Source organism: Mytilus edulis, chromosome 9, assembly GCF_963676685.1.
Source record: "Mytilus edulis chromosome 9, xbMytEdul2.2, whole genome shotgun sequence".
NCBI lineage: Eukaryota > Metazoa > Mollusca > Bivalvia > Mytilida > Mytilidae > Mytilus > Mytilus edulis.
Genome location: NC_092352.1, coordinates 11907987 through 11929502, shown reverse-complemented (window position 1 = coordinate 11929502; position 21516 = coordinate 11907987). Strand labels below are relative to the sequence as shown.

Below are 21516 nucleotides of genomic sequence, written 5' to 3'. Positions count from 1 at the left end.
CACATCTGTTAGTAAAGTCCATATAGTTGTAACATGCTTAAGCCTGGCATATTAATTGACATATGTAAACGTTATAAGATAGAGCAAAACTGTATCCTGGATTTTTTCCTGAAAAGAGGCTCGCTTCGTATAATATTTTTGATTTAAATTTATTGAGAATCGGTGTTGGTGTGAGATATTTGGTCACCTATCATGGTATATTCATTTAAAGCTTGATGAACCTTGCATTTTTCTTTTTTTTCTTTTTTTTTTTTTTTTTTTTTTCTTGCATTTTTCAGATGTATTCTGTGGTTAAATGGTGCAGGAAATTTTACATACAGTCTACATGTACATACTATGTCCTACCTTTGTTAACCGATTCCTTTCCTTAATACAATAGTTTTTGAAAGGTTTAAAGTAGGGATGGCAACGAGTACTCAAGTACTCGGGTACTCGATCGGAAGACCGAGTACTCGAGTACAGTTTTAGTACTCGGATATTCGTTTGCCTGTTACACATCTTGAGATATTATGATCTCTTCACATTTCCACTCCCTTTAGTTCCGTTTAAATATCACATTAATAAAACTAAATAAAACAATTAAGAACATACATATGTTTATCATGAGGCTTCTATTTGTTATAGTAGTACCAGCAAAGTTCTTTTCTTCCAAGGGAATGTTTTCGTGTGCACTACTTGTAACACAAAAAAATGGAAAGTCAACCAGTCTTTCGTCTGAAATTGTTGACCATATCATATTATTAAACAAGAACAAAATCAGAGTATCCTGCGGTAAACCATACGCAACTGATTGGAGACATTTTTAACGGTGTTTGTACACAGATCAATATTTTCATGGATTACTAATTAACTCATTACACAAGCCGTAAAACTTATCTTTGTTTGTTAATCAAGACTTCTATGTAAACGTGATTGATATGCGATTTACATTTAAATTAATTTGATTACACAGTATTTGAAATTTAACTATAATTGTTTAATTTACAATTAAAACATAGGCGAGTATATGAGAGCGGCATTCAAACTCAAAAGTCGAAAAACTGCTGACAACATCGTGGCTAAAAAAAAAGAAAATCAAACAAACGAATGGTGCCAAATAAAACCAAACAACACAAAACAAGTAAGATTGAGAGGCACGAAAAAGCACAAGTAATTTGAAGACCAATATTCTTGATGACAAGTTAATGGACAAGTCGTATCATAAAAAATAAATAAAATAACAAAAATACCAAATTCCGAGGAAAATTCAAAATGGAAAGTCCGTAAACAAATGACAAAATTAAAAAGTATTAACAAATAATATATTTCCAAGGCAGAATCAGAAAAGGGAAAGTCTTTGAAAATAATAAACACTATTTGCCAAAAAAAAAAGGAAATAAAAAGTCTACATAATGTGCTACAAAATTTGATCCTTGTTCTCTTATGTTTGCTTTGTGACCCGGATTCCCCTCCGCTTTATCGATTTATGACAATTGAACTGAGGTATACTTCTATTGCTTTTATTTTACAAATTTCTTTCAACAGACCAGTAACCTACTAGAACAACAAACTTTTCTCCACTGTAACTTCAACAAATAGTGATCAATAGACAAAGTAAAACCAAAAGAATTTTTTTTAATAATATTTGTTGAAAGATATGAACAAATTAGTGGGTTATCGTGTTGGTACAGGCATTTTCTACATTTGAAAATGCCTGTAACAAGTCAGGAATATGACAGTTGTTGTCCATTCGTTTGATGTGTTATATCATTTTATTTTGCCTTTTGATTATGGACTTTCCGTTTTATATTTTACTCAGAGTTCAGTATTTTTGTGATTTTACTTTTTATCGTATTCTCATTTGCAGTCAATATAAATTCATTTTGAGTTGTAAATTTAAAACAAAAAAATCTCTAATTTAAAAGTTTCAAATCGTTTTTCTCATGTTTTGCGCATGTTCACTTCATACAATAAATCTTTCTGATTTTCCCCATATAAAATCGTTAGCGTTTCTCCTGTCTCTAGAGATATTTTGAAATTTTCGAAAGCATGATAATTAATATGCAAATGTCGAACCAACAAATCGATTCATTCATTTAAATAAATTAAACTTTCAACAAATGATCAAGTTAGTTGGATAAATGTATTCATGTTGAAACTATGAATTATTTTGTCTTATTCGGATATATCTGTTTGTTAAAGTATACATATTCTTTCATTGTGCCATCAGCTTCAGAACCAGGTTAGTTTTTTCAATACTTCATTTTTCATGTTCCTTAAATGCAATTATTTGCGGATTACATAATTTTACTGAATAGAATTAAAACTAAAAGAATTTGAATAGATTTTAAATTGTCTCGTTGGTGATGTTTCAAAAACACACGAGATCTACAATTTGAATAATGTTTGAATTTTTGGGTATAATGATATTATTCATGACCTTAAATCCTGATGAAATATTTTCGATTTTGTACGCTTGAAATCAAATATATCTATATATATATTCGAACGGAAAGTCCGCTAACGGTATTGAGAATATTGTGTTAGGATCCCAGACTACATTAATCATTGTTATCGTCAATTTTCTTTTTGTATTCAATTTACTAAGAATCATGTTTTCCCCTGCAATACAAAGTATGTGCATATAAAAGAGTCGGATATCTTACGAAAATGGTCACAACCCATAGCAATTAAAATTAGGAAAATAGACAAGTTTCTAAGAATGTAAAACATGCCACATTATTTTGGTTCATCGTTTTCATAAATATAAAAGGTTAAATTTATTATTTTGTTTGTTCTCAACGAATCAAACTATCGGATTTTAATGATTTCCTTCGGCACAAGTCCTGCTCTTGATATTATTGAATTTCCAAGTATATTCTCTATTGAAAAAAGTAAACTAACAAAAATACCGAACTCCATGAAAAATTTAAAACGGAAAGTCCTTTATCAAATCGCAAAATAAAAATCCCCCCACATTAAACGAATGGAAAACAACTGTCAAATTCCTGACTTGGTATTTGTATGACAGGGGCAAATAATTCCAAAGAACTAAGGAACTAAATATGTACATAAGTCATCAAAACTTGAATTAATATTTAACAAAAACCTTTTCTTAACATATAACCATTATGACAAAGTAACTATAAAACAATGGATGAAATAGTAAGGGAATTACCAGATTGAACAGAAAAATATCCCTCAGTCTATATTGTTAAAGTCATAAGAAACCTCAAATTAAAAAAAAATCATGCATATGTTTTATATAACTAAATGAATAGTTTTCATTATACAACTTATGTGCATATACTTTTTGTCTGAGGAAAAATCTTTAATTTGTCCACATTTAGAAGGTTTACTTATTTTTAATTGCTTGCTTCCAGGAAGCAATTCGCCGACATATTTTCCGTATGCATAGTGACCTGAGCGTAACCCTCCTCGTAAAAATCCAGTGATCGCAATACGCATGAGAGCCATATTTTTAAATCATATCAGACAGTGAAAAAAAATTGACGATTATACGATATATTTGCGAAAAAAATGCATTGGTTCAAGAATTGGATAAACATTATTTTTCACCACTCACTGGTTTCATATGACTTTAATAACAATGAATATGATATAGCAAAACTATTAATTCTGTCTTTTAAAATCAGCAGAGTCAGAATATCATAAAACTGAAAAGGAATTCCAAACTAAAATCTGAAAGGCTTATGAAAGCCAGTCCAGTAAAGCACAACAGATTAAAGAACACACATACATATGAATGTAAAAAAAACACCATCACATTAGAAAACAGTACCAAATAAGTTGTCATGCTATAATTATTTGTAGTATAAAAAGAAAACCATGTAATTAGTTAGTTCGATTTAAACTGATTTAATATTCCTTGTGATTCACAAAATATTTTTGTAGATTATTTCAAATGTAAATATATATCGGTAACCGCTAGTAGTTTACACTTTAATGGTTTCTCCCTTGTGGATAATGGTCCTTTTAATCATTACGATCTCTATATTTTTGTTTACATTTAGCTGATAATGAACATTTGAATTTCCTCTACTAATATTTGTGTGGATGTGAAAAGTATCAAGAGTATTGGAATGATTAATTGATTTAACATTAAGGAACTGAAGAGTCATAAATATAAGATATCAATTAAAGTGAAAAGAATACACATCCCTGACACATTAACTAATGTAATCAGATTTAGATTGATAGAGGAAAATGTATCAAGTGATCTGGAAAACAAATAAAGGAATAAATTGATTACAGTTGATATCGGCTGTTAAATGATTACCTCTGCTGGTGGACTATCAGACCCCGAGGGTATCATCAGCTCAGTAGTCAGTGCTTCGGTACTGACATGATTAAACAAACTTTACTAAAATTGTCCGTTTTTAGATTTTGAAATTATTATGAAACTAAGGTTTCAACTCCCTCAGGCAAAGTTGGCTTTAGATGAATTTAGCTATTTATTTTAGGTATTTTTAACATATATATATATAGCTCTTCAACGATTTTCGGTACTTATACATCTTCTGATTTCAAATGTTTGGCTTTGAGCGTTCCTGATGAAGGTAAATCCAGAAAAGCGCTTCGGACGCAATAAATTATTGAACGTGTTGTTTTATAATTTTAACTCGAGAAAAAAAACGAAAGCTAAAATAGTAAAAAAAGTTAAATGATTAAACAATCTAATCCCTAATCTAATGGCAAAATCAAACGCGCAATCATCTTATTTCTATTAACATACACCTAATCATCCATGTTGTTTGGACTTTACCATTATTATTTGTGTCAATAATATTATTAACGGCATTAAGTACAGTTACGGATACGGTTATTACGTCACTAACTTAACATGTTATTTTTCGGGACGTCAAAATTAAAAAAATTGGGAAAAGATGCGTTTTTCGACTGAATTAATCATTTATTGATTACATAGAAACATCTTAATTAAAATAGGTGGAAAAGATACTAGAGGAACATTCATACTCATAAATCGAAAATAAACTGACAAAACCATGTCTTAAAAAGAAAAAAAGACAAACATACAAACGATAGTACACAAAATACAAAATAGAAAAAAAAAGACTAAGCAAAACCAACCCAACCAAAAACTGGGGATGATATCCGTATTGCCAATGTTAGTACAAAACCGGAAATAAGTCTCATTCGCTAAGTCAAATTTGTGAAAAAGGAACTGAATTGTAGTTACGACATAAGGAACGTTCCATGTCCGCTATCATCTGTGAAACAAATATCCCATAACGGCCAATCAACTCGTGATGATCTGTGTAAACATTTACGAAGGGATGATTTCAACTTCTCCATTTGGAGCTCTTCGTTTTATGATTTCCTTGTGAGCAGCAACCCTCTGTCATGATAGGAAATATAAGCCCGGGAATATCGTATTAATTTTGAGATATTTACTCCGTATGCATGCGCTGTTGGATTATGCTACATTTGAATACTAGCATTTGAATATACCTTTTTGCTTTATTATGTATGATATTTTGTAAACCGATTTTTATAAACTTATCACCGATCATATTTGTAATTTGATATATATCAAGCATAAAATGCCGTTTTTTCTATGGAATATTGAAAGATAAAAATAATATTTCCAAGGAACTGTTACAAACGTTTAGAGTATATCAGCCCAGTAGTCAGCACTTCGGTGTTGACAAGAATATCAATTATATGGTAATTTTTATAAATTCTCTGTTACAAAACTTTGATTTTTTTTAAAAACTTTTTTTCTCATCCCAGGAATAGATAACCTTATCCGTATTTGGCACAACACTTTGGAATTTGGGCATTTTTGTACCTGTTTGGCTTCATAACTATTTTGATCTGAGCGTCACTGATGAGCTTATGTAGTCGAAATGCGCGTCTGGCGTATTAAATTATAATCCGGGTACCTCTGATAACTATATATATGTAGATATTTTAACATAATTTATGATAGTAAAGACAGACTTGCTACCATATTTAATGTGTATTAAGGTTTTCTTACGATTACCCTAGCTCGTTTGTCTTAATTAAGGTCTGTTCTATATGTTTGCGAATAAGTAAATAATAAGGTAAAAAAAAACAATTCCTAATGAAGAAAAAAAGTATAACAAATGAAACCAATAAATACACTGAATACAATAATAGAAAATTACAATTAAACATTGTGATTCAATGAAGAAGAAAAAAACCAAAGAAAAAGCATCAAATAAACATTTGTACACTGGAATTTACTTCATTTTACGTATATTATAATTAAACATAAGCGGTTTTTGTGCGCGAGTTTAATTTAAATTTTCATATTTCAGTGTTTAAGGGCAAATCTTGTGTTTTTACATCAATAGCTCAGCTATTGTAGTACACTTTATGTTGCACTTCGAAGTGTATCTTCAATGTTGCTCGCGAATAAAACGTTGAGGAACTGATAAATCAAAAATGACCAAAAGAACAACAAACACACGGATGAGAAATCGGAGCTATGCATTGTAAGATACATTCTTTAATTTTAAAGGATAACGAAATTTTAAAACAGCAAATAATATAAAACAAAATCGGTATTTTCAATCCAATACCGATGTACTGTCCTGGCGATAGCCTTTGTGCTAGCTGTCCAACAGCAGATTAATGACTTTCAAACAGCGGTACACTACTGTTGCCTTTATATTTTGACTGAGTTGTTTTTATAAAATTAATGGTACAAAATGACAGCACCCGTAGCGGATTTCGACAATCATTGTTTTTCCCTTAATGTTTAACAATATTTCTGCAGCGCCAGCATACGGAGTATATATCTCCAAATTGATACAATATTGCCGGGCCTATATTTCCTTTAATGAATTTCTTGATATAGGTTTGCTGCTCACTAGGAAGCCATTAAACTAACTGTTCCAAATGGTAAAGTTAGGTTCATCCCTTCTTACATTTTACGGGCGATACCACAAGTTGGTTGACCGTAATGAAAAATCCGTTTCACAGATGACAACCCCGTTACTTTTTCACGATGACACCTACCGAATTAGACTATTTACCAGGTTTGTAATAACATGAGCAATACGACGAGTGCCACATGTGGAACAGGATCTGCCTACCCTTCCGGAGCACATGAGATCACCCCCATTACCATTTGGTGGGGTTGGTGTTGCTTAGTCTTTAGTTTTCTATGTTGTGTCTTTTGTACTATTATTTTTCTATTTGTCTTTTTCTTTTTTTAGCCAAGATGATGTCAGTTTAGATTCGACCTATGAGTTTAGATGTCTGGCTGGCATCTTTCGCATCTATGTTAATGCCTGAGGCAAAATAATTAAAGATCCAATATTCAATAACAGAAAGGGAAATGTTATTACAGCAAATCTATATAAAACAATATACGTATCTTCAGGCCAGTATCTAAGTACTAAATTGAGAGATGAGCTCGAAAAAGTTGACAAAACTGTCTTTTTGACTTTAAAATCTACTTAATATTTGTTTTGAATTGATGACTGTTATCCTGATGTTTTTATTAGCATGTCCAAGCATACAATGCTCGTTTGGTATGGAGGTGAATATTTCTACCTGTAGGTGTATCTGCAGCGGGAATGATGGACCGTTTTGTGGAGGTATGTAGCAAGTTATTTTGTTAAAATGTATCTATTTCATTTGGTATGTTAAAAATGTGTTTTTATGACTATTGTTAAATCTTAAATCTGAAAGTCATGATGTTGAAAAAGACAAAAAGACTGGAATTGCATGTTGTTTGAAGAAACTCCTAGCTCATTCAAGAAGTAACAATTATTTTTAAGGAAGACATATTTTTCAAAATTACATATTTTTACTATAATTATAATGTTTTTCTTGGGTCTTTCCATACATCTCCTTAAACGTAGAATAATTCAAGAATATTCACAATACGAAATTTTATTTGTTGCTGAGGAATGTAAAGGTTTTTCATTTTTCTTGAATTACACGGCCTTTCTAATAAGTTCGTATCTCAGTAGATACAATTTTTTTGAATTTACTGGTGAAAAGCTTCAGAATAAATTTTAATAATTTATCCTGGATGTGCAAAAAAAAACCTACAAATTTTGCAGTCTTATCTGAAATTGGTCGTTTTTCACTGTACTTTGATTAAGTCAGATCTATTTTTTAATTATTGGCTTAGACTAGGATATCAAAACCAATTTTTTTATAAGATGCTGCATACCAGCATTTAAAAACTTTATTTTCTTAGTAACAGTCATTAACGTATCTTTTAAAATATATTACAATCATAAATTTAAGGAATGGACAATACAATTTGGAAGGATCAACTGATTTAGAATTTAGATAGGAAGCTTTGCACCGATGTAAAATTTAGGAATAAATATCAAATGCAATTTAAATTTATGAGTTAAGGGTGTCATGTGATCTTAAACTATGTCAGCAGTGTAACTCAGGTAATACAGTATATCATAGAGCACTTGGTCTCTTGGTGTTTTCTGCAGATGAGCAAATATCAATCTTTGCAGATGATATGTATGCCCCATTTATGTGCATTATGTTTTTTGGTCTGTGCGTCCGTCCGTTTGTCGTTCGTCCGTCCGTTCGTCCGTCCGTCCATTCGTCCATTCGTTCGTCCGTCTGTCCCGCTTCAGGCTTAAGTTTTTGGTCGAGGTAGTTTTTAATGAAGTTGAAGTTCAATCAACTTGAAACTTAGTACACATGTTCCCTATGATATGATCTTTCTAATTGTAATGTCAAATTAGAGTTTTTACCCAATTTTCTAGGTTCACTAAACATAGAAAAATATATTGTGGATGGGACATCCGTGTACTGTTTAAAGTATGTTCATTTTGTTTTGGTTTTGTTAAGATGATTTACTTGATCATCTGCTTTTGACACGAGGAAGAATACTTTTGAAGCTATTCTATACTATATACATAAGCGTCGTCCTTTCTATTTATCTTAACCTTATAAATCTTAAATGATAATCATGCTAATGTAAACCCATGATACACTGCTGGGCAAAGCATTCAAGAGTACTGATGACTTTGTAAAACGTCATTAGTGTCTGAGCAGAAAGTTGATGAACCAGGGGTATGTCAAAGAACGTCTCGTCCTTTTCCTAAAAAGGTTCATACGGAAGGTACCAAGACCTTGCTGATAAATATTCCTTATCAACTTCACAAATAATACATGATGGTCTTGATGTATAGATTCTGCGTACTGATGTTGTTTATCATCTTAACAACGTATTATATTGTTTTTTCATTTGTCTTTGTTCTATTATTAATATTACTTTTACTGTTGGATTGTTTTATGTGATATCCATTTAACGTGGCTCGGTACTTAAACATCCCGTCAATGTGTTTGTATTGTAACGTGTAACCGGGCGATCAATGGAACTGTATCTGAATAAATCATGATTTCAAGTGTTAAACTCAATTTTATACCACAACCAGTTGTCCTATTCAAAACAATTAACACATCCTTAAATGGTTTCACAGCGAAAAATATATACACAGCGCAATGCATAAAATGCAAGCTGAAGTTCTTCATTCACAATGCATAAACACATTGTATCATAACAGAATATATATACACAATGTCACTATGCAATCACTATGCAACATGTATCAGACCGATGTATTCACAATGTCACTAACAGATTCATATGCAACATGCATACGGCCTTTTATAACACCAACACGTTTACACCTTGTATTCTCACTAATACAAATCTATGAAGTATTCACACTTCCACATAGTACAACTTTCAACACCAGCAAGTATACACCTTGTATTCTCACTAATACAATAACTAATTATATATACACCTCGCCAAAGGTTAAGCAATACCTTAATATTTTTGCTTCTTTTTTTCGTTTTAAAATTTAATTTGATACTGCTTTGTTTCCAAATAGTTCGTTAATCTATTGTTAATCGACAGGAAATAATTAAAGTATAAATTCTATTCCTAGGTACCCTAAAAAACAAGTTTTCTGGAGCTACATACACTTTTTTTCCTTGCAAGTTTCGTGAAATGAAATGTAACTGTTTACCGCAGACTAAATTGTGCCAATTTACGTGCCTGTAGACCAGTCAAAAGACTATTGCTGACTAGTAGGCAGCCTTAAGCTCGACATCAGTGGTCACGTGGTCACCGCAATTGGACTTTGAGACTGTGGCGTCAATTCCACTGGTCTGACGAGATCAGATTTCTCCTATTATTATTATTATTATTATTATTATTTACAGTGCTTATATAGCGCTTATCTAAATACACATTTACTCTAAGCGCTTTACAATGCATAAAAAACAATGAAACAAGTACATATAAACAAATTTAAAAATCAAATAAAAATAGAAACCGTATAAAAAAAAAAAAAAAAAAAAAAAAAAAAAAGAATACGACTAAATATATGAAACTTAAAACTTTATTCATCAAAAATGATATAAAAAGTATTAGCTAATTTTGAGAAAAAAGTATTAAAAGCAAATCAACAGGAGTGCTTTAAAAATTTGACTTATAGCTTTATGTCTAAAAATAAAAAGAGTAAAGGAAATAAAAAGGAAATAGTAGGTATGAAAAATGTCTTAAACAATAAATAAATTAAAAGGTGTTAAGGTAATAAAAATGCAATAAAAAGTTAGTATGACACATAAAAATATAAACTGAGATCGAATAAAAGTCTAAAACTGTCCGAGTATTAATTATGTGGAAAAGCCTGTCTGAATAAATAAGTTTTTATGTTTTTCTTGAAAGCATTCACAGATTCAGTGTTTCGCAATTCTTTCGGCAAGTCATTCCATAAAACGGCGGCCGCTCTATCAAACCGTCTCTCTCCGTATGTTTTTGTTTTTACTATTAGTTTGATTAGAAGCATGTTGTTTTCTGACCTCCTACATCATATTTATGAGCGCATGCGCGTATGGCTTCCTCGAAATACAGCATACAGGAAACAGCACATCTTTGGAACTACAGCGTTTGGTGTTGGAGGTTTGACGATTCGGGATACTTTTTATTCGACTGCAAATTTGACCTGTATGTTCTGGATGGGGCTAGGGCGGGTAAAAAATATCGCGATAACATCATCCGGGATATGGTTGTGCCTCATTTTGACAATCACAATCTTACAACTAGACCAACTTTCATTTACGAGAATGATAAGCCACACAGAGCACGCATTGTTTCAGATTATTTTCGTCGGGAAGTAATTAACACCATTCCTTGGCACCGGATGAGACGACGTGTGGATGAACTTTTTCGGCATCATGGAGGATACACTCGCTACTGACCTAAATTGTACTTTAATGTATTCACAAATGGTCACTCTCGAGTTGTGAAAAGAATTTTGGGTATAGTGCAGAGCAGATTTTTCAAAAACTTCAGTATAAGTTGAAACTTTACCTTATATTTTATTTTGCCATTTTACAACCATTTGCCCAAAATAAAATAGTCAAAAATTCAGTCATGAAAACTTTCCAATTAACATTATATATGTTATCTTATAAAAACACAAGTTCTGTTCATTGTATCGATATATCGATTAGTTTTTAAATCAGTAAAAAACGATTCTGGAAAATTATCAGGTGTTGCTTAACTTTTGGCGAGGTGTATATATAAGTTTCAGTCTTGAGCTGGTTTATATACTACCATCTGGATCAGTCCATTATACTCAAAGGGGTGAAAATCATGATTATACCAATTTTAGGGGTGTTTTAAGTAATAGATGGTGCTCCAACTATTGAGAAACTTATATACATAACTGAATTTGGCAACACTTTTAGGAATTTTGGTCCTCAATGCTCTTCAACTTCGTACTTTATTTGACCTTTTTAACTTTTTTGGATTCGAGCGTCACTGATGAGTCTTTAGTAGACAAAATGCGCGTCTGGCGTATATACAAAATTTAGTCCTGGTATATATGATGATAGATAAAGGCAGATGTGGTGTGAGTGCCAATGAGACAACTCTCCATCCAAATAACAATTTAAAAAAGTAAACCATTATAGGTTAAAGTACGGCCTTCAACACGGAGCCTTGGCTCACACCGAACAACAAGCTATAAAGGGCCCCAAAATTACTAGTATAAAACCATTCAAACGGGAAAACCAACGGTCTAATCTATATAAACAAAACGAGAAACGAGAAACACTTATATATTACATAAACAAACGACAACTACTGTACATCAGATTCCTGACTTAGGACAGGTGCAAACATTTGCAGCGGGATTAAACGTTTTAATGGATCCAAACCTTCTCCCTTTTTCTGAAACAATAGCATAACATCACAACATAGAAAAACATACGATAAAATATCAATTGGCAGACTTAACTCAATCAAAAAACGTATGATTACACAATGAACGAATAAATTTGATCTGCGATATCTGAATACAAATGCACAGTTAAATAAATATTAGAGACAAACATTCATGACCAAAAAGCTGACAAACAAATCCAAACACACTGAGAAATATTTAACCAATCAATGTTCACTATAGAAAAAAACCCGATTTATGGAGTTTATATAGAAACACAATTAATAAGGAAAGACAACTGCTGTTTCACATCAAAATAAATAAATTATGACCGATTTTCGTTACAGTATTATGTTTCATTTTTTGCTGGTGTGTTATGCGACTTTTTGTGTTTCTTTGGTTCTAATAACGTGACTCTGTACTTTAAAAGATCCCGTCAGTATGATATTGTTCTATTATATGTTATATTTGTTATTCTCGTGGGATTTTGTCTGATGCTTGGTCTATTTCTGTGTGTGTTACATTTTAGTGTTGTGTCGTTGTTCTCCTCTTATATTTAATGCGTTTCCCTCGGTTTTAGTTTGTTACCCCGATTTTGTTTTTTGTCCATGGATTTATGAGTTTTGAACAGCGGTATACTACTGTTGCCTTTATATGTCATTATGATACTAGTATATTTCTATTATTTTAGTAAATACGTTGAACCACAAACGCAAAATTATTCAATCGCGTAGTGGAATGAACTATTTGTGGTTTTTTATAAATTCTATGCAACTTTTGGACTATTTTAAATCTCGATCTTTTTCTGAAATTAATTCTAACATACTTTTGATTTTTTAACCCTGTCTGCTAACATTGCCCATGTGAAATTTTAAAATTGTTTGTATAAACATTGAACGACTATTAGATTATCTGCCACATTGTATGCTGTACAATATCTCATGTTTGTTGATTATATTGTCATATTTAATTATAATTGTTTATTGTAAATGACCACTGTCGTAACATGATTTGAATAATAAAATAGTTTTTAAATCTGATTTTATTTATGTCCACTCTTCTATTTGCATCATATACAGGGTCACGTAAGGGTTTATTTAACTTTACTCACATTGAATTTGGCACATTGTATTGTTTTATCTCATTCGATTTATATGGTTGATATGTTTCTATCGGTTTTAGTTTGTAACCCGGATTTATTTTTTCTCAATCGATTTAGAGTGACATTTGAACAACGGTATACCACTGTTGCCTTATCGGCTCCATTTAATTAAAATTGAGAATGGAAATGGGGGATGTATCAAAGCGAAAACAACCAAACAGCTGAAAACAGCCAAAAGCCAACAATGGGTCTTCAACACAGCGAGAAAATCCCGTACCCGGAGGCGTGCTTCAGCTTGCCCCTAAACAACAATGTGTACTCGTTTAGTGATAATGGACGTCATAGACTCCTGACTTGGGACAGGCGCAACAATGCGGCGGGATTAAACATGTTTTTTGTGAGATCTCAACCCTCTACCTCTAGCAATGTAGGAAAAAAACCCACATAGCAATACGCACAGTAAAACTCAGTTTACAGGAAGTCCGAGTTCGATGTCAGAATAGATAACAAAAGAAAGTACACAAAATGACAATGCTACATAAATTAACAAAGGACTACTAGCAGTTACTGACATGCCAGCTTCAACCCTCAATTAAACTGGATGATTAAAAAAATGGTCTTTTATTATGATCGTACATTGAAACTAAATAAAATATATTGCAAAAAGACAAACAAATAAGTAGCGGAGGATACAGAAGCGGTTCAGACAGGATTTATTCCATATTTGCTTTGATAAAATAACTGTTGACAGTAATGACATTCTACGGACGGTAGCAAAAGTTCCCTCGTATAAAAAGATGTATGGAATTACTTTGACAGGTATAAAGCATCCACCTATCTGGCCCACAGGAAGCTATGCGCTACCAGCCAGTATGTATGGATGTCCTGAAGGTGACTGGGATACTAGATATATAAACTTGACGCTGCCAGTTTCATCAAACGATATGTACTGGGAGAGCAGTGGAACAGATTACATGGTAGGTAGTGGAAACAAAGTATTCCATATACCACATTCGAAAGATTTGTACATTTTGGGGCCTTATTCGAAGAGAAGTGTCCAACTGAATTTTTGTGTTCAAGATGGGAATGATCCTTCTAGACTACAAGAAGCACAAGGAAATTTTTGTATATACGATATCGGAAAAGGATGTGCCAAAGGTAATTTGATGGTTAAGATCTTCTATTATCTTCTATTTCAAGTATTCATTTGTATGTGTCATATGATTAGAACGCCCCAATTCATATTTGTTGCTTTTTTCTTGTATGTTTTTCATCATTTAGCTTCGGTAGGAAAGCAAATTAAAAAAAAAAAACTGACAATCAGAGACCAAATGACGAAGAAGTTAGCAACTAAAGGTCAAATGTGGCATTCAACAACGGGCAAAATCCAGATAGCAAGGCGAACTTTAAAAGACTCTCAATAACAAATTAAAGTAGCAATCTAGAAAACTTATCATGTAAAAAAAACACACCAACAATTTGATATTCAGCATTTAACTACACATCTATCACATATTTCTGAACATTCATAATCAATTCAACTTAAGAATTTAATTTTATTAAAGAACAGTAGGTGTAAGTAATATTTTAGATGATAAAATATGATACTGAATAATTAGCTGAGCATTAAACAAAAAAATGTAGGTTTCAAAGGAGGCAACATGACTATAAGAGGCTATCACAGTGATATGGTAGGATTCGGTATTCATCCAGAGAATTCAACTAGTGTGACATTTTGCTGCAAGGAAGATAGTAACATCACTTTGTTAGAAGTATTTCCACATAATTACCCGTTCGTATTATTGAAGGTATAGTAAGCTTATAGATATAGGAAGATGTGGTGTGAGTGCCAATGAGACAACTCTTCATCCAAATAACAATTTATAAAAGTAAACCATTATAGGTCAACGTTAGTTTAGATTATATGTCTTATTCATTATCACTGGACTAGTATATATTTGTTTAGGGGCCAGCTGAAGGACGCCTCCGGGTGCGGGAATTTCTCGCTACATTGAAGACCTGTTGGTGACCCTCTGCTGTTGTTTTTTATTTGGTCGGGTTGTTGTCTCTTTGACACATTCCCCATTTCCATTCTCAATTTTATTTATTGTGAATTATCAGTATAAAAGCCAGGAACAAGACAAACCAGTATGCAATGCTAGATACAAAAACAAAGGTATATTTTCGTAAAAGTATGCACAGAAATAGAAATAATTAGTCACCAAAATAACCGGTTTGGACTGGTTTTTCAATGCTGTTGGTGTAATGTAGTTTTTTAATCCCTTCTTAAGAAGAGGATATGCTATGGCAAAACATTTGGACCTCGAAGTTATAAAAAACAATGTATTACAGATATACCGAATTTCACCATTCAAATGTTAATTCAATGTGTACTTGTTTGGCTCAATAACTATTTTGATTTGAGCGTCACTGATGAGTCTTTGAACTATTTACACGACTGGGTCGATGCTACTGCTGGTGGATGTTTCGTCACCGAGGGTATCACCAGCCAAGTAGTTATAACTTTGGGTTGACATGAATATCAATTATATGGTCATTTTTTTTAACATAAATTTCCAGTTAACAAAACTATGAATATTTCGAAAAATTAAGGGATTTTTTTTTATCACAGGCATAGATTACCTCAGCCGTATTTGGCACAACTTTTTGGAGTTTTGGGTCCTCAATGCTTTTCAACTTTGTACTCGTTAAGCTTTATAACTATTTGAATTTGAGCGTCACTGATAAGTCTTATGTAGACGAAGCACGCTTCTGGCGTATTAAATTAGAATCCTAGTACCTTAATTAGATAACTATTTACTGTTTGAATAAAGTACATTTTTGCATTTGCTATCTACATGCACCGTTTTATATAAAAAAAAAGATGATGAGTGCGATAAATTTAATTTCAATTTCCTTTGACTGAAAGAGCATTACAAATTTGTATTGTACTTTTTGTTGATAAAATGTCTTGTTTTGAAGTTAGTATGAGTCATAATGGTGATAATGGCAGAATGGCAAGCTATTTATTTACACTACTTATGTATTGTTAGAATTTGTTTTTTTATTGCATACAATAGGGTCCAAGTACAGAAAGGTGCGAACCTATGAACGACATGACTGTAATCGAAGACACAATGTACATGTCAAGACGGGGTATCTATTGGGACTTCCATGGAACGATTCCTAATTTGACCATATCAGATACACATGTCGGAATTACCTTTTGTTTCTATCAACCGGAAAGCTACAACTATGCTTTTTATCCTTTAGGTCAGTATTTTATCGCGGTATTATACATATTAAAAGTATACGATGTTTTGACACATTTTTTTTATCTTATATTTATTGCGTTAAGCTTCTGATACAAAAAAGACCAACCCGCTATTAGAATCACTTCAAAGAATTGTAATATGAACAATAGTACACACACACAATGTCCAGGATGATTAACTGATCATGATTGAATATTATGTTGAAATTTTGTCGGACAAAATAGACACTAAACAGTTATTGTCTTTATCCTGCAATTAATTCTGTATATTGTTTTTGCATTTATATTCGATTTAAAATCTCTTGAGGCCCGCGTAGTAATAATACAATTACACATTCAGCTGAAGACGGGTTTGCAAAAAAAGAATCTCGAATGGTCAATAATAATAATACATCGCTCAAATTTGGATCCTCAATGCTCTTCAACTTTGTACTTGTTTGGCTTTATACATATTTCGATTTGAGCGTCACTGATGAGTCTTATGTAGACGAAACGCGCGTCTGGCGTACTAAATTATAATCCTGGTACTTTTGATAACTAATCAAGGAGCACCATTATCTATTTTAACATAACAACTAATTTCAACAGTAATCACAAATAACAAAACATTGTCCAATTTAAAACAGAAGTGTACAAATTGTCCTACGCTTCAGATTTTGAACTGAACTTGACATTCTATAACGTGGATGCCCAAATTGACATGGTTGATTTGTTACAAATGAACACATTCAAGTTTTGAAATCGATGATTGTCGTCGTAGAAAATACTGATGTTCATGTTTGTCTGTTATCAGAAAATTGGTTTAATTTTTATTGCTCAAAAGAAATGTTTGAAAACAAACAGAAAGTATAAAATTAATCGTTAGTTCGCATAAGGTCAAACAATACGTCATTGGAATGCGACTGCAATACACATTCTGAGGTCACGCAGGTTCATACAACACTTGTCAACAGCAATACACAATCGCAGTCCGGCAGTGGGCGGAGCTTTAAAGCGATATCTGCATAGTATACAGATACAACATAGCGATATCTGTAGGGCTGTATCTATATAATAAGACACCTGATTACAGGAGGAAAGGATTTACTACGGGTATCACATAATCTTAACATTATCAATGAACCTTGAGAATGAGTTCAAGGTCACAGAACCCTGACAGACTAACATGTATTCCTGGTATTTATTACTTGCACCACATTGAAAATTACAATTTTATAGCAGTCGTTGACCCAGAGTAAAAATATGAAAGATAAAGGTGTAAATATGTCTGAATTTTGAACCTTTCCGGAGCATCTGAGTTTAAACTCGGGCTTCGACGGTGTTCGTGTTGTTCCGAATTTAGAAAGTGAAATTGTTTGGGGACTGTTGATTGTCTTTCGGTCGGTTTTCTCCAACTCATATCCCCTTTGTATCGTACCCTTTTTCAAAACACGGACAAACATAAATATTTCATAAGCAGTAGCTCAATCAAGGTCCAAAGTCACAAACTGTATAGAATACTGAAAAGAAATGATAAGTCTTAGATCTTAAAAATAAAACAACCAATAACTTTTATTTTGACAACAATGCAAATAACATAGAGATAAGAAGATGGGATATGAGTGCCAATGGGACAACTCTCCGACCAAGTCACAATATATAAAAGTAAACCATTATAGGTCAAAGTAGGTATTCAATACGGAGCCTTGGCTCACACCACACAGCAAGCTATAAAGGGCCTAAAAAATACTAGTGTAAAACCATTCAAACGGGAAAACCCATGGTCTTATCTATGTAAGAAAATAGTATATTTTTAAACACCAAAAATATATCTTCTGATCAGGAAAAGATACTGATAAAATTTATAGTACAAAAACACAGTAATAAGAACGTTAAACAATACGATCTTCACAAATAATTGTAGTGCTATACCTTGTCTTTTTTGAAAAACAGTATTAAAACATTTAAATGATTTGGCGTACTTTATGCTCTTATGTTTAAATTGATTGTTTTCGAAAAAAACTAAAGTTATTATATAACCTCTGACAAAGTTTACACGAGACGGTCCCGTTGTCATATTTTCAATTTTTGTTTGCTTAAAGTCATAAGAAACGAGTGACTGGTAAAAAATAATGTTCATCCAATTCTTGAACCAATGCATGTATATATCATGAAATTAGTCCTCTGTGCACGATTTTATCATTTTTTACGCAAATATATCGTATAATCGTCATTTTTTTTCTATCTGTCTGTTATGATTTAACAAATATGGCTACTAATTAAATGCCGTGTTTTGAAGCCGAAGTTTACCAATTGTCACCTCATAGTAAATAATCAACAAAAAGCATGGGTATTTAGCACGTGTTTAACATATACAATCAGGTAATTGTTTATTTTAATGACAGATTCATGCGTATTGCTATCACCGGTTTTTTACGAGGAGGGTCACGCTTATAGGTCACTATGCATACGGAAAATATGTCGGCGAATTGCTTGCTGGCAGCAACCAATTGAAAATAAGTAAACTTCTTCTAAATGTGGACAAATTAAAGAATTTTCCTCAGAAAAAAGTATACTGTGGATTCATTTATTTTCGTGGGTATCAATTTTCGTGGATGGAGAAAAAAAGACGTTTCGTGGTATACGTAAATTCGTTGATCGCTGATTACAAAAAAAAATTCAGATACGTAATTCGTGGAATTCTTTTTGATTTAGGAGATCATATAACCTCCTTGGTTTGATCAATAATAAAACAAACAAAAAAGAAGTAATTCATTGAAAAAGTTTTGAATTGTCAAAATCCTCGCTTGGTCATTCTAGGTTAAAGTGTTCATTGATAACTGCTATTACAATTATGGACAGAGACAACTAATTATTTGTTTGTTTTACAATTTATAAATTCTATAAGGCATTCAAAACTTTATGATTGAAAGCTCATTTCCCTAATCACGATATAATAAACAGTCATGTAAGTATAAGGTGTGAAAATAAATGTTCCTGTCATAAACAATATTACCTACGGGCAATATCCCCGTACTTAAAATCTCTAGTAAACAAAACTATGACACGGTAATTAATAATTTACAGTTATTTTCCGTGAACAGTGTTAATCAATTTTAGAAAGTAAATTATCACTGATATTCGATATATTTATTCTTGATTTACTTAAAATACTTGTATCTTCTTTCAATAAAAAAACACGTGTTATGTTACAATGTTTATCGCTAGTCAACACTATACTAGAACTGCATAACATAACCGGAAATAAACACCCGACTCCATACACATTTCTCTGGATTATTCTTCGTTGAATTCTTAAATTCGTGGTTCGCTGTGACCCACGAAACCCACGAAAATTGGTATACCACGAATAAAAATGAATCCACAGTATGTACATAAGTTGTATAATGAAAACTATCCATTTAGTTTTAAAAAACATATGCATATTTTTTTTTAAATTTGTGGTTTCATATGACTTAAACATGTTTTCTAGTATATTTCTTTTCATTACACACTTCGAGCATTTACCTGTAATAAAATAGATCACAACACATCGGTCAGATGCCCTCAAAATTGGATTTTTTTGTCACAAACATTTAAATGTGTACATTCGATGCAATATTTTTTTTCACTTTTTTCTTTTATACTAAATGATGACCATGTATTTTGCTAATATTAAGGAATAATTACATTAGATGTATGTTTCATTATAATACGTTATTCTGATTGGCCAACTGCACATCTCGTGCTATTCCTGAAACAATTGTATTAGACAATAACATTTATCATTCATGATGACACGAGGTCCCACAATTAAGTGCACAGGTAAATTAAATGAAAACTTGATAAAAATCGTGTTTTCATGATTCTAGCTAAAAAAATGTAATTAAAAGTATTGAATGCTTCTTTTTGTAACTTTATAGGGTTGTAAAAGCGTTGACCGTGCGCACATTTTTAGTATGAAGCGCCTCCGCGCTTCATACAAAATGTACTTCGGTCAACGCTTTTACACCCCAATAAATTTACAAAAAGCAGCATTCAATTCTTAAATGAAAAATAATTTAAATTTTGATTGGTATAACTTTTCACAATATTTTCCAGGATCACAGAATTCACCTTGGTTATCAAATTCGTACAGTCTAGGAAGGCCAGTATACTCATCGCCATACGTGAAATCACCGACCAACAACCCTTTCTTTGTAGTTGATGAAGGTAAATCAAATTCAATAGTGAGATATATGATAGACATTATTGATATTTAAAGTCCAAATATTGCAAAAAATTTTATAACACTTTTAACATATTCAAGCATAACAACTGAAACATAACCATCATTATAAAGTAGTTATTTTTGTCAAATTTACATTAGAATTGTAACACTGCAAACATCAAAGTTGCAGTGCATCATTGAAAAAAATGCAATCCTTTTGCATGATAGACAATTATATGAAAGTTATATATTACATTTTTATACCTTTATTGTTATCTGCATCACCGGGGCGAGTCAAGGTCAAGTAACTACCACACGTCTTCTCTCATTCCATTCTATAATTCCAATAATAAATACACTGAAGATAATATCATGAAAACACTGGTCATTTGTATCGACAACAAATGTGCTGAGTTGTTGGACTGATATTTCAATACGCACACAGTCGGTGTTTCTAATTGTGCAACAATACTGGTCGACTTTTCTTTGTATACTTATGAAGCAGGATGCACACATAACTTTTTCAAAGACAACACGTATCTTGCACATTTCTTTAATGTTTCTTTCGTATATATTTATTGATTGATTGAATGTTGGTCACTTAATACCCAGTTGCAAATAAGATATTTCGATGATGTAATGCAACTCCATTTTAATGAGTGCTTGTGTCTCATATATCCCAGTGAACATGAAAGAGGTCATCGAAAGAAAGTCTGTTTCATGTCTTTATTTG

At 32.1% G+C, this 21516-nt stretch overlaps 2 protein-coding genes across 2 annotated transcripts in view; both read left to right on the top strand.

The window, feature by feature from the left end:
- The first annotated feature begins 6997 nt into the window (after positions 1-6997).
- Positions 6998-20835, top strand: LOC139489436 (uncharacterized). The gene is made up of 6 exons (XM_071275759.1): positions 6998-7028; positions 7500-7592; positions 14140-14478; positions 14965-15128; positions 16401-16593; positions 20675-20835. The coding sequence occupies exons 1-6, from the start codon at positions 6998-7000 to the stop codon at positions 20833-20835; spliced, it is 981 nt and encodes a 326-aa protein (XP_071131860.1).
- The window catches only part of LOC139487629 (G-protein coupled receptor GRL101-like), a 48490-nt gene continuing 46812 nt past the window's right edge, over positions 19839-21516 (top strand). Inside the window, exons 1-2 of the mRNA XM_071272549.1 lie at positions 19839-19960; positions 20675-20785. The gene's annotated coding sequence lies outside the window, so the exon portion shown is untranslated. The remainder of the gene's footprint in view (positions 19961-20674; positions 20786-21516) is intronic.

Bases quoted from the DNA above. Each gene is read 5' to 3' on its own strand.
- LOC139489436 (XM_071275759.1), top strand. From the start codon at position 6,998: ATGACACCTACCGAATTAGACTATTTACCAG. The intron at 15,129-16,400 runs GTATAGTAAGCT...TGCATACAATAG, and splicing joins ACCCGTTCGTATTATTGAAG to GGTCCAAGTACAGAAAGGTG. The intron at 16,594-20,674 runs GTCAGTATTTTA...AATATTTTCCAG, and splicing joins CTATGCTTTTTATCCTTTAG to GATCACAGAATTCACCTTGG.